We start from the raw sequence: 12,844 nt of genomic DNA on the forward strand, positions 1-12,844 counted from the left end.
CAGCTCTATACACAAAATCCCGGTGACAGGTTCCCTTTAAGGGCTAGAACCCTTGTCATATTCACCCTAATAGAGCTCTATTAGGGTTAATAGGACTTTACACTCTCCCTGCTGCCCTGTGCATAGTGCACACAACAGCAGGGAGCTGACCATGGCGGCAGCCTCTGATCTGCCCCCCTTCCCCAGCCTCTGATCTGCCCCCCTTCCCCAGCCTCTGATCTGCCCCCCTTCCCCAGCCTCTGATCTGCCCCCCTTCCCCAGCCTCTGATCTGCCCCCCTTCCCCAGCCTCTGATCTGCCCCCTCTGGTAACGCAAACCCCCCCTCCCCAGTATTAATCATTGGTGGCAGTGGCCACAGGGTCCCCCCCCCCCCCCCCCATCATTGGTGGCAGTTTGCAGTTCCGATCGGAGCCCCAGCAGTGTAATGCTGGGGCTCCGATCGGTTACCATGGCAGCCAGGAGTCACGCTGCTGAAGTCCTGGCTGCCATGGTATGTTAGTGAGCAGAGAGCAGCGCATTATACTCACGTGCGCTGTGGCCGCCGGTCGCTCCTTCTTCTCATAGGTCTGTGCGGCGCATTGCTAATGCTGTAAGCATTAGCTATCCGCCGCACAGACAGAAGGAGCGACCGCCGGCCACAGCGCACGTGAGTATAATGCGCTGCTCTCTGCTCACTAACATACCATGGCAGCCAGGACTTCAGCAGCGTGACTCCTGGCTGCCATGGTAACCGATCCGATCGGAACTGCAAACTGCCACCAATGATGGGGGGGGGAGGAGGGGGACCCTGAGGGATATGGCCGGCACATTCATTGGTAGTGCAGTGGCCACAGTCCCTCCCCTCCTCCTCCTACTCTGTCCTCATTGGTGTTCAGCGGCAGCCGCGCACAGTGGGGAGGGAGAGACCGGACCGCGATCATATCGCGGTCCGGTGATATAGCGAAAATCCATATCATGGCCCAAATTCATATCGCATATCGCCTATACCGCCCACCCCTAGCTACCAGGTATTTTTTTTAGTCTGGAGCACCGTTGAAGCAAGGAAATGCTCCTCTAATACAAACTAAGTGAATACAGAAAAAGGTGATATCCAGGCTCAGCCTTGAACCTGAGCAACTAATTTAAAGGGACTCTGTCACCAGTTTCTGACCCCCACTTTTAAAAATATGGTTCTGTGCATGGAGCCCTTGTGATTACTATTGTGGTGTTATAAGCTAAATCTGCAGGCTCATTTAGTTAAAAAAACGTTTTATCTAACCTGTCAGTCATCTTGATAAGGTGCCCAGGGCGTTGCTCATGGCTTGAAGATGCCGCCCGCCGCCGTTGGTGCCCAGCTCCTCCTCTGCTCTCATCAGCGCCGCCTGAAAATACTTAGATACGCCTCCGGCTCTCCCTCACTCCCCCCTCCTTCTTTTCTAAGATCCCACGCGTGCGCACAGCCTCTCCGTTCAGCCTTATTGAGCAAAGTGCGCATTGCGCGGGCACTTCGCTCAACCTCCCGATAACGCGAACACTGCCGCACGCGCAGGATCTTAGAAAAGAAGGAGGGGGGAGTGAGGGAGAGCCGGAGGCGTATCTAAGTATTTTCAGGCGGCGCTGATGAGAGCAGAGGAGGAGCTGGGCACCAACGGCGGCATCTTCAAGCCATGAGCAACGCCCTGGGCACCTTAACAAGATGACTGACAGGTTAGATAAAACTTTTTTTTTTTTTTAACTAAATGCGCCTGCAGATTTAGCTTATAACACCACAATAGTAATCACAAGGGCTCCATGCACAGAACAATATTTTTAAAAGTGGGGGTCAGAAACTGGTGACAGAGTCCCTTTAAATACAATATAACTCCACAGCTACATGGGAGAATGACATTCTGTTCTATTAATAAAATGGAGAAGAAACCAAATACCTTTGGTCCCATTGTGACTGCAACAGCATCAGCCAAAAGATCAACTCCTTGTAGCATAAGTGCTCTAGCTTCTGCTCCAAACTTTACATCCTTTGCATAGGATCGATAGAGAGGCGAGATCACTGTGCAATAAGCAGGTCGCACTTTTTGAAGAAGAGCTGGTAAACGAAGCATTTCTAGAATAAGGGAAATACAGAGTCAATATTATTTAAATACAACAGCTTAGGCAACTTTCACACCTGCGTTAGGTGCGGATACGTCTGGTATCTGCACAGACTGATCCGCACCTATAATGCAAGACGCTTGTATCCGTTCCAGGGATCCAGATGGCGACCAAAATGGTCGCCAATGCGACTTAGAATTGTAAAATGGCGACAAGATTTTGTAGTCTTGTCGCCATTTGCGCCTAAACCCTCCGCTGCTCTGCCGCTTTAAGTACAGAGCAGAGGCTGCTGATTGGTCATAGACTCCCTGGGCTGCCCTGCCATTGGCTGCTCCTCTCACACCCTCATTCTCTCGCGCTGAACACAGCAGCAGCTTGCTCTTCAGTCAGTCATGCTCCATAGAAAAGGTTAGCTTGAGAAGGGAACACTTAACATTCCACAAACAGACTGTCACAGTCACCCCTGCTCTGCTAAAGGCTAATCCTTATCGTCTTTACGACCCCGATAAAACTCAGGGGCCGCTGCTGGTGCTCCGTGTGAGCTCCCTGCCTAGGCTCACAAACATTCTTAATGAGGGAATAAAAGGGTTAATAGGATCCCCGTGCTGGTCAAGACACTAAATAGCCAGTGAACCATATCTTTTCATAAACTCCTCTCCTACTAAGCACTGACTTTTGAAAGAGATATGGTTCACTGGCTTTAGTGTCTTGACCAGTGCGGGCTCCTATTAACCCTTTACATACTTAACATTAGCAAGTGGTGAGATGACTGATGATCACCTTGCCACTTTTTTTTATGTATGTAATTCTGCTCTCCTGGAGATTTAACTTTTTTTTTATTTGTATTTTACTATATCTTATTAAGTGTATTTTTATTTTATAGTACCCCTTAACAAGCCTGGGTTCATCATAACTGCCATGTGTTACAGCAAAGAAGGGGTTTTCTCACACTGGGGTCCCCACCAGTCCATAGACGCAAGGGGCCACAGTGCTAGGCAAAGTGTCCCAGTGAGGTTTTCTCTGAAAGGTGCCTCTGACAACCCCTACTGTGCTGTATACGGCCAGTGGGGCGGAGGCGACGTTCCGTCAGGAGCGTTTGCTATGTTTGGGAACCTGGTGACAGTCCCTATAGTCAGCCACCCTTTGCCATATCTGATAGTCCGGTGACAGCCATAGCCGCATCTGATAGTCCGGTCACACCCATAGCCGCCCTCTGCCCTGTCTGATAGTCCGGTCATAGTAACTATCGGGCGACGCCCCTCTTCAGGACTAAGGTCCTCATACACATTAGATGACAGTGGCTGCACCCATGGACTCCTGTCAGCTTCCCTTGCATTATGTTAAATGGCCATGTGATGCAAGGGAAGCAGATCTCCACTGTGGCCAGTAATTGTCTCGATGGCACTGCAGTCTAACGTTTTCATAGGGAAACCCAAGACAAGCAGCGGAGGACGAGAAGTGAATGAGCCAAGACCCAGACCCTAGGGATTACCAACGTGAATCTGGCTAGTCTGACAGGTCATGGGAATGAGTGCACAAGCCCTTTTAACTGCGTGGGCTGTAACAAAAAAAAAAACCACACAACACACACATGCTCCTAGTCCTAAGCATCCCAGCTATATTATATGCATTTTAAATTTGGCAACTAAAAATTAAATTTTTTTTCAGGTTAGGGGCCAATGGCTCCTTGATATTTTTTTGTCTGGAGCCCTGCATTCAGAACAGCTCAGTTTGCATTACCATGAAAAAAAAAAAAAAACCACACAACACACAAACAGATCCATTTTGACTTACACTGAAAGTCAATGGTAGGCGGATCCATCCCCATTGACTTACATTGTAATTGTTGAGTGATCCAAAAGACAAGTATGAGAAGCCACTAGTGTTGAGCGAACTTGTGTTTTAAGTTTGTTATCGAAGTATCCCGTTGTGGAATTTAGAATCCATAAACAGTATACTTCAATAACCCGAACTTTAGACGCCAAACTTAAAACACAAGTTCGCTCAACACTAGAAGCAACATCACAAAGGGTACTTACACAAGGTCATCAAAGAACCAGTAAGCGCATACGTTATTTGATAAATATAAAAAATAATCAATATTTATAACCCAGTTCCAACGCATTCAGAAACGCAAAATCATCAGAGAACCCATATCTTACCGCACTGACCGTTCAGATCACCAAGATGGTCGCTGCTATCAGACACGTGCCTGCAAATGGATAGAAAAAAAAAGGGGGGGGTTTAAACCTGGTAGCGGCTGACAAAGTCACGTGTGCAAGTCATCACCGGAAGAACAGTCACCCGGGAATTAGCACACCTCCAAGCGTAGCCCCGCCCACTACAGTTCACTCCAATGGTAAGCAAGCTAAGGGAAATCACGCCGAGGTCAGTGGAGATTATAGCTCATGCTAGTTTCGGGGACTAGTTTCCAGAACGTTCTGGAACAAGTTTAGCGTTCAAGGTTAAAGGTAGGAATGCTGTTGTTCCCGGAAGTACTTTTTCATTGCCTCACAGTCCGTGTATTTTGGTGATTTATTTTCATTAATAAATTGTCAATATCAGGACTCCTGGGAACTCTGACGGTGGTTAGCGGGTTGCACCTGATTTTTAAAAAAAATATTTTTAGAAGGGTGAACAATTGAAGGTCAATAACGCCCATTTTGGGTGACGCAGGCGCGCTAAATCTTTGTATTCACGTGGGCACAAACAAGTCTTTCTGTTCGGACAGTGCTGGCGAATATAGTCATGGTAAGTGGTGTCTTTTTTTTCTTCTCTCGTTTGTGTATTTCTGTATAAGTAGTATGTGGTTGTCTTGTATAAGGTGTTTGAATCTCATGAATTCTGATCAGGGAACCGACTTTTTCTCCTGTGATCTTTAATCTATCTGTCATAGTGAATTAGGCATGTAATGGTTTATGAAATGTAATTGCAGCAACCTAGCCACTTCGTGCAATTTGCATTCTGTGGCCAGTGGGACAGAGTCTGGAGACCCCAGTGCTCGAGAATGTGTAGATGTGGTTTCCAGTGGTGTGTACCCTATGGAAATGGTATAAATGCTTATGTAGATGAAAAATAACCTGTAACCAGAGCTTTCTCTTTACATCACGTGAATTTTATTATAAAAGGGTAATAAAAACCTTAAAATGCCCATATAATGGTATGCAGTTTTGGAAAGTCTATAATGACCTGTTTCAGGGCTTTTGGGGTGCCCTGGCTCTCATACCATAAAAATGGGTCAAGAAAAAACATTTGGGTGCATTTGGTCCCAGCTACTCACAACTAAGGTTCATTTATGTAATTCAAAATGCTCATGGAGCAGATTTAATAATTTAAATATGCCACTTTTGTGTCGTGAAAACCAACTTGAGCAAAAGTTTTTGTGTAAGGGTTGTTTCTCCAACCTTGACACTTTCCTGGAAAAAAAAAGACGTAGGGAGGAGGCGGGGCCAGCGGCCAAGCCACATTTATCACAGTAAACAGCGGTACACCAGCCATGGGTTGGCGTATACAGTCAGGTCCATAAATATTGGGACATCGACACAATTCTAGCATTTTTGGCTCTATACACCAACCACAATGGATTTGTAAATAAAAAGAACAAGATGTGCTGTTCTTAAAGGGAACCTGTCACCTCGAAAAGTGATATAAAACTGCCAGCATTACCTTATAGCAGCCCCCAGTCTGTTACTGATCATGTGCGTGAGCCAGAAATTCGATAATCCATACTTGAGAAAAACGCTTTTTTAATCTCCATGAGCGCTCTGTTTCCCGTGAGCTTGAAGTCACGGGGGCAGCGGCCTCCTTGCTTCAAATCAAGCAAAGCCCGCCTCTTACCCGTCCCCTCTTGACTGTGATTTACATATTTTCTATTCCTTGGGATCGATCAAGTCTGGCGCCTGCGCGGTGCACCCCTTGAGACTGCACGATCCCGTCTCGTGCTCCCACAGTCAGCCAGACATAATTTTCTCACTGCACATGCGCCGGAGAGGTATATTCACAGCGCAGGCGTGATTAATGGCTGCAGGAGAACTCAAGCCAGTGATCATGCTCGCGCTGTGAATATACCTCTCCGCCGCCGCGAGCGTGCACACAGATTCTTGCCGGCGCACGCGTGTGCAAGTCAAATCTAGCCGGCGCACTTGCAGTGAGAAAATTATGCCTGGCTGACTGCGGGAGCCCGAGACAGGATCGTGCAGTCTCAAGGGGTGCACCGCGCAGGCGCCAGACTTGATCGATCCCAAGGAATAGAAAATATGTAAATCACAGTCAAGAGGGGACGGGTAAGAGGCGGGCTTTGCTTGATTTGAAGCAAGGAGGCCGCTGCCCCCGTGACTTCAAGCTCACGGGAAACAGAGCGCTCATGGAGATTAAAAAAGCGTTTTTCTCAAGTATGGATTATCGAATTTCTGGCTCACACACATGATCAGTAACAGACTGGGGGCTGCTATAAGGTAATGCTGGCAGTTTTATATCACTTTTCGAGGTGACAGGTTCCCTTTAACTGCAGACTGTCAGCTTTAATTTGAGGGTATTTACATCCAAATCAGGTGAACGGTGTAGGAATTACAACAGTTTGCATATGTGCCTCCCACTTGTAATGGGACAGAATAATAATCATAATTCAAATTTTTACTTTTTAATCCCTTAAGGACACAGCCTTATTACACTTTAGGACCAGGCCATTTTTTGCAAATCTGACAAGTGTCACTTTAAGTGCTGATAACTTTGAAACGCTTGATGACTGACTTATCCAGGCTGTTCTGAGATTTTTTTTTTTTCCGTCACATATTGTACTTCATGACACTGGTAAAAAATTTTGCACCAAAAAATACCTAATTTAACAAAAATTTTGAAAAATTAGCAAATTTCAAAGTTTCAGTTTCTCTACTTCTGTAATTCATAGTAATACCCCTAATAATTGTGATGACTTTACATTCCCCATATGTCTACTTCATGTTTGAATTATTTTGGGAATTATATTTTATTTTTTGGGGATGTTACAAGGCTTAGAAGTTTAGAAGCAAATCTAGAAATTTTTCAGAAATTTACAAAAACCCAATTTTTAGGGACCACTACAGCTCTGAAGTCACTTTGCGAGGCTTACATAATAGAAACCACCCAAAAAATGACCCCATTCTATAAACTACACCCCTCAATGTATTCAAAACTGATTTTACAAACTTCGTTAACCCTTTAGGTGTTGCACAAGTTATTGGCAAATGGGGATGAAATTTGAGAATTTCAATTTATTTTTATTTTTTTACCTAATTTTCCATTTTAACCCCTTTTTTCCACTAACAAAGCAAGGGTTAACAGCCAAACAAGACTGTATCTTTATTGCCCTGACTCTGCCGTTTTCAGAAACACCCCATATGTGGCCGTAAACTACTGTACGGCCACACAGCGGGGTGTAGAGTGAAAGGTGCGCCGTTTGGTTTTTGGAAGGCGGGTTTTGCAGGACTGTTTTTTTGACACCATGTCCTATTTGAAGCCCCCCTGATGCAACCCTAGAGTAGAAACTCCATAAAAGTGACCCCATCTAAGAAAATACACCCCTCAAGGTATTCAAAACTGATTTTACAAAGTTTGTTAACCCTTTTAGGTGTTGCACAATATTTAATGGAAAATTCAAAATTTCACTTTTTTTGGCAGATTTTACAGAAACACCTCATATGTGGTCGTAAACTGTTGTACCGGCACACGACAGGGCGCAGAAGGAAAGGAATGCCATACGGTTTTTGGAAGGCAGATTTTGCTGGACTGTGTTTTTTTTATTACACCATGTCCCAGTTGAAGCCCCCCTGATGCGGCCCTAGAGATAGAAACCTCCAAAAAGTGACACCATTTTAGAAAACTACGGGATACGGTGGCAGTTTTGTTGGTACTAGTTTAGGGTACATATGATTTTTGGTTGCTCTATATTACACTTTTTGTGCGGCAAGGTAACAAGAAATAGCTTTTTTTGGCACTGTTTTTTTTATTTACAACATTCATCTGACAGGTTAGATCATGTGGTCATTTTATAAAGCAGGTTGTCACGGACGCGGCGATACCCAATATGTATACGATTTTTTTTTATTTATGTAAGTTTTACACAATTTATTAATTTTTAAAACAAAAAAGTTTGTCTCCATAGTCTAAGAGCCATAGTTTTTTTCAGTTTTTAGGCGATTATCTTAAGTAGGGTCTCATTTTTTGCAGGATGAGATTACGTTTTTATTGGCACTATTTTGGGGTGCATATGACTTTGATCGCTTGCTATTACACTTTTAGTGACGTAAGATGAAAAAAAATCCTTTTTTTTTTTTTACGGTGGTCACCTGAGAGGTTAGGTCATGTGATATTTTTATAGAGCCGGTCGATACGGACGCAGCGATACCTAATATGTATACTTTTTATTTTATTTTTTTATTTATGTAAGTTTTACACAATGATTTCATTTTTGAAACAAAAAAAATCATGTTCTAGTGTTTCCATAGTTTTTTCAGTTTTGGGGCGATTATCTTGGGTAGGGTATGATTTTTTTTGCGGGATGAGAAGACTGTTTGATTGTTACAATTTTGGCGTACATACAACTTTTTTGATCACTTTTTTATAACTTTTTTTTCAGTTTTTTATTTTTATGGCGTTCACAGTTTGGGTAAAGTAACATGACCATAAACATGTGTAGGTAATTTATTTTTAATCAGTGATAAATGTGTTTTTTGATTTTTACTTTATTTTCACTTTCTTTTTGACCCAGACCCACTTGGTTCTTGAAGATCCAGTGGGTCTGATGTCTGTATAATACAGTACAGAACAATATATTGTACTGTACTGTATTTTACACTTTGTCTGAACAGATCTATGCCTTTTAGCACAGATCTGTTCAGCACCATGGACAGCAGGACACCTGAGAAGGCATCCTGTTGCCATGGGAACCTTCCCCGTCTGCTCAGTAGTGGTCAGAACTGCCTGGGAGCTCTCTCCATTCGGGGGGCTGCAAAGGCACAGCAGCTCCCCGATGGGAGAGGGAGGGAGCTCCCTGCGCTGTTAACCTTTTCCATACAGCGGTATGAAAAGGGTTAAACGGCTGACATCGCAGCACAGATGTCAGCCGTTTATACCAGGGTGCCATCAATGTGCTGGCACCCTGGTATAACCCACTAGACGCCAACGATTATTCAAGGGGAGGCGGGCGAGGATCCGATCCCGCCTGCCGCACCGCCCGCAACCCTCCCACCGGGCAAAAATCACTCAGGGGTGCAGGGGGGGGGGTGGATACAGATATGTTTTAGGAATACTAAAGTTTCTGAGACCGCGGGGATCAGAAACTGCAGAAATCGCAGCAAACTGCAGGTCTGAATTGACCTGCGGTTTGCCGCGATCGCCGACATGGGGGGGTCACAGGACCCCCCCCCCCCCCCTGCGCATTTAACCTAGGTGCCTGCTCAATGATTTGAGCAGGCACTGGGTCCCGCTCACTGCCAGCCGCACGGCAGTGATCGGAAATACACAGGGCGTACATGTACGCCCTGTGTCCTTAAGTACCAGGGCACAAGGGCGTACCTGTACGCCCTATGTCCTTAAGGGTAGGGATGGACCGATATTGATTTTTTTTTTTAGGGCCGATACCGATAATTTGTGAACTTTCAGGCCGATAGCCGATAATTTATACCGATATTCTGGGAATTTTCATTTTTGAAAAAAAAAAAAAATTCCCACAAATCTGCTGAAAATTAATGTTTATTGTTAATGTGTATTTTTTTTTTTTTGTAAATCTTTCTTTCCCCCCTCGCCTATGACAGCACCCATGGATAGCATCCGCCCCCTTCCTCAGGACAGGAAACAGGAAGCACAGCCTCTTCAAAAGGGAGGTACAACCCCCATCATGCCAGTTCTGTTTCCTGTCCTAAGGGACAGGGTGGATGCACAGCGGTTAAAGAGCAGAGCTGCGGGAGCCCCTTGGTTGATACCCGTGGGAGGAGGGCCTACCCGAGCGGCGTAAGTCTTCCTCGGAAGCCGATGCCGAAGTCTGGCCCCTTTGGACTCCCTCTCGTCCGGTCACTCCCCTGTCGGGGCTGCTTCGGTGTCCCCGGCTTGGCGAACCTCTGCGGCCGTGCCGTATGTTCGGCTGGCGTTCGCGCGGGCTACTTCCGGGTAGGTCAGGCTGACGTCATCAGTCGGCGCCGGATCTTGGCCTCCGGCTTTTGGCAGTGGGAGGAGGCGGGCCTTGGACCAGGAGGGGAGGGTGCCGGCGCGCGCCCGGCAAGTTCAAAAACCAGCCAGGTGTTTTGGCCTGCAGTGATCTCCATGGATGAGAGCCAGTGGCAGAAAATGGAGCCCTCACAGCGCGCAGAACCCACTGAAACCACCAACGAATCCTCGGTACCGGTGGGGATAAGAGGGGCGAATGCCCTGCATTTTCCATTTATCTCAGTACCTGATGGTTGTCTTTGCTTTATGTGGTTAGACTTCTAAAGAGAGAAGGGGGTCAAGATCCAAGGAGCGGGGCTGTGCTATTTGCAAGAGGAAGCTACCGTCCGGTTGGGGCAAACCTGCATGTCAAGCCTGCATAGGCAAATTATTGGAGGATGAGGCCCCCTCTCTCTTATCAAGCCTAAAGAATATTATCAAGGATGAAGTCAAAGAAACAGTTAAAGAATCCTTGAGTAATCTGCTTGAAGATCGCCCTAGTACTTCCGCCGCGGTCTCTATTCCCGCTTCAAGCGATCAGGAGCTGTTATCCGGGTTGGAGGAGGAGGAGGGAGAACTTCCTTCCTCGGATCATTCGCAGGACGAGCAGCTGGCCGGGAGACCCTTGTTCCTCCCAGAGAACATTAATTCTCTAGTCGGGATTGTCAGGGCAACTATGGGGCTTGATGATCAAGCAGAACCCCAGTCTATGAGGGATTCCATGTTCGAGGGCCTAGGTCCCAGAAGATTGAAATGTTTTGATGTGCACGAGAACATAACTTCGGTTATTAAGAATGAATGGAGCAGGCCGGACAGAAAATTTTTCGTGCCTTCTGCCTTAAAAAGGAAGTATCCCTTTGAGGACAAAGCCTCTACTGATTGGGATAGAGCCCCAAAGTTGGATGCTCCGGTAGCAAAAATCTCTGAGAGCAGCCCTCACGTTTGAAGATGCGGGAACTCTTAAAGATGCTATGGACAGAAGAGCAGAGGTCTATTTAAAGAAGAACTGGGAGGTGACGGCTGGTTCTTTTAGGCCCGCTATAGCCGCCACTTCTGTGGCCAGGTCCTTAAAGGTCTGGATGAAGGAGATGGAGGAGCAGATGAAGAAAGGAGCGCCCATGGAACAACTCCTCTCGTCATTCCCAACTCTGTACAGTGCCATTGACTTTTTAGCGGATGCCTCAGTGGACTCCCTGAAGCTGTCAGCAAGAGCCGCAGCTCTTTCAAATTCCGCCCGTCGGGCGATTTGGCTAAAAGACTGGAAGGGAGATGCAGGGTCGAAGGCAAAATTGTGTGCTATTCCCTGTCAGGGTGAATTTCTCTTCGGGCCCACGTTGGATGATCTGCTGGAAAAGGCCTCTGACAAAAAAAAGGGTTTCCCTTCTATTCATCAGCAGCCTCCTAAGAAGCCCTTTCGTTCTCAGTCGGCCAGAAAACTTTAAGAGAAGAGAAACTCCCAGGCAGTCTGGTAATGCGCCCAGAAGGAGCAAGGGGTTTCTCTTTTTCAGGTGGAGAGGCCTCTAAGAAGCCTCCGCAATGACGCCAGGTGCCCGGTTGGAGGTCGTCTCTCCCTCTTCGCAGATCAATGGCGGAAGATCTCAAACAGCCCCTGGATCCTCTCAATCATTTCACAGGGCTATTGCCTGAACTTCCTGAACTCCTCCAGAAAGGTTCGTTTTGACGGACTATCGCTCCAGCCCAGAGAAGCTAGAAGCATTGCGTCTGGAAGTTGCAGATTTACTAAAGAGGGTCCTGCAGGAGGTTCCAGCTCAAGAGAGGGAGAGGGGCTATTCGACACTTTTTCTTGTAAAGAAGCCAAATGGCACCTTCCGAACCATAATAAATCTGAAGCTGCTCAACAAATACCTGGTGTACGAGAGGTTTCGTATGGAGACTATCAGTTCCATGATTCCGAATTTATTCCTGGGCTGCTACATGGCGACCCTCGACCTCAGGGACGCTTATTACCACGTCCCAATCCATCCCAGTCACCAGAAGTATCTGAGAGTAGCAGTTCAGTTCCCGGACAGACTCCTACTCGTACAGTTTCGGGCCCTGCCGTTTGGGTTATCTCAGGCACCCAGGCTTTTCACGAAGATTGTAGCAGAAATGATGGCTCATCTGAGGGAGAGGGATCTGATTGTCATTCCCTATCTAGACAATTTCCTCCTTCTCTCTCAGACACCGGGACAATTATCCAAAGGGATTGCCTGGGTCAGGGAGGTGTTGGTAAAGTTGGGTTGGGAGTTAAATCGCCAGATATGCACCTTTCTGGGGCTGCTCCTGGACTCCCAGAAGCAAATGTGTTTTCTCCCGACACAGAAGGTTTCTCTGCTAGTCTCCAGGGTTCAGGACATTGTGACACGCCATTCCATCTCTCTAAGAGAGGCTATGTCAGTTCTGGGCCTAATGACTGCCGCAATCCCGGGGGTAGAATGGGCCCACTTCCACTCGAGGTCACTTCAGCTACAGATCCTGGGAGTTTGGGACAAAGATCCCCTATCCTTGGATTCCCTCTTCTCCCTTTCAACTCGTACAATAAAAGATTTAGAGTGGTGGACAGTACCTTCCAACCTAGGATCCCCTCTCTCTGACTACA

The 12,844-nt window shown here is 46.6% G+C and overlaps 2 protein-coding genes across 4 annotated transcripts in view; one reads left to right on the plus strand and one right to left on the minus strand.

Moving 5' to 3' along the window:
* HSPD1 (heat shock protein family D (Hsp60) member 1) overlaps nucleotides 1–4,378 on the minus strand; it is a 158,883-nt gene extending 154,505 nt beyond the window's left edge. For 2 of the 3 annotated variants that reach the window (XM_044304967.1, XM_044304965.1), the window contains exons 1-2: nucleotides 4,230–4,374; nucleotides 1,905–2,080 (exon numbers count right to left, since the gene is read on the minus strand). In XM_044304967.1, the coding sequence (XP_044160902.1) occupies nucleotides 1,905–2,078 (174 nt within the window). In that variant the 5' untranslated portion in view covers nucleotides 2,079–2,080; nucleotides 4,230–4,374. Of the gene's footprint in view, nucleotides 1–1,904; nucleotides 2,081–4,229 lie in introns of all 3 variants that reach the window. The other variant, XM_044304966.1, reaches the window with a different exon arrangement.
* A 106-nt stretch (nucleotides 4,379–4,484) lies between these two features.
* HSPE1 (heat shock protein family E (Hsp10) member 1) overlaps nucleotides 4,485–12,844 on the plus strand; it is a 60,932-nt gene continuing 52,572 nt past the window's right edge. Inside the window, exon 1 of the mRNA XM_044304968.1 lies at nucleotides 4,485–4,818. Coding sequence (XP_044160903.1) covers nucleotides 4,816–4,818 — 3 coding nt within the window. The 5' untranslated portion in view covers nucleotides 4,485–4,815. The remainder of the gene's footprint in view (nucleotides 4,819–12,844) is intronic.

Source organism: Bufo gargarizans, chromosome 8 (assembly GCF_014858855.1).
Source record: "Bufo gargarizans isolate SCDJY-AF-19 chromosome 8, ASM1485885v1, whole genome shotgun sequence".
NCBI lineage: Eukaryota > Metazoa > Chordata > Amphibia > Anura > Bufonidae > Bufo > Bufo gargarizans.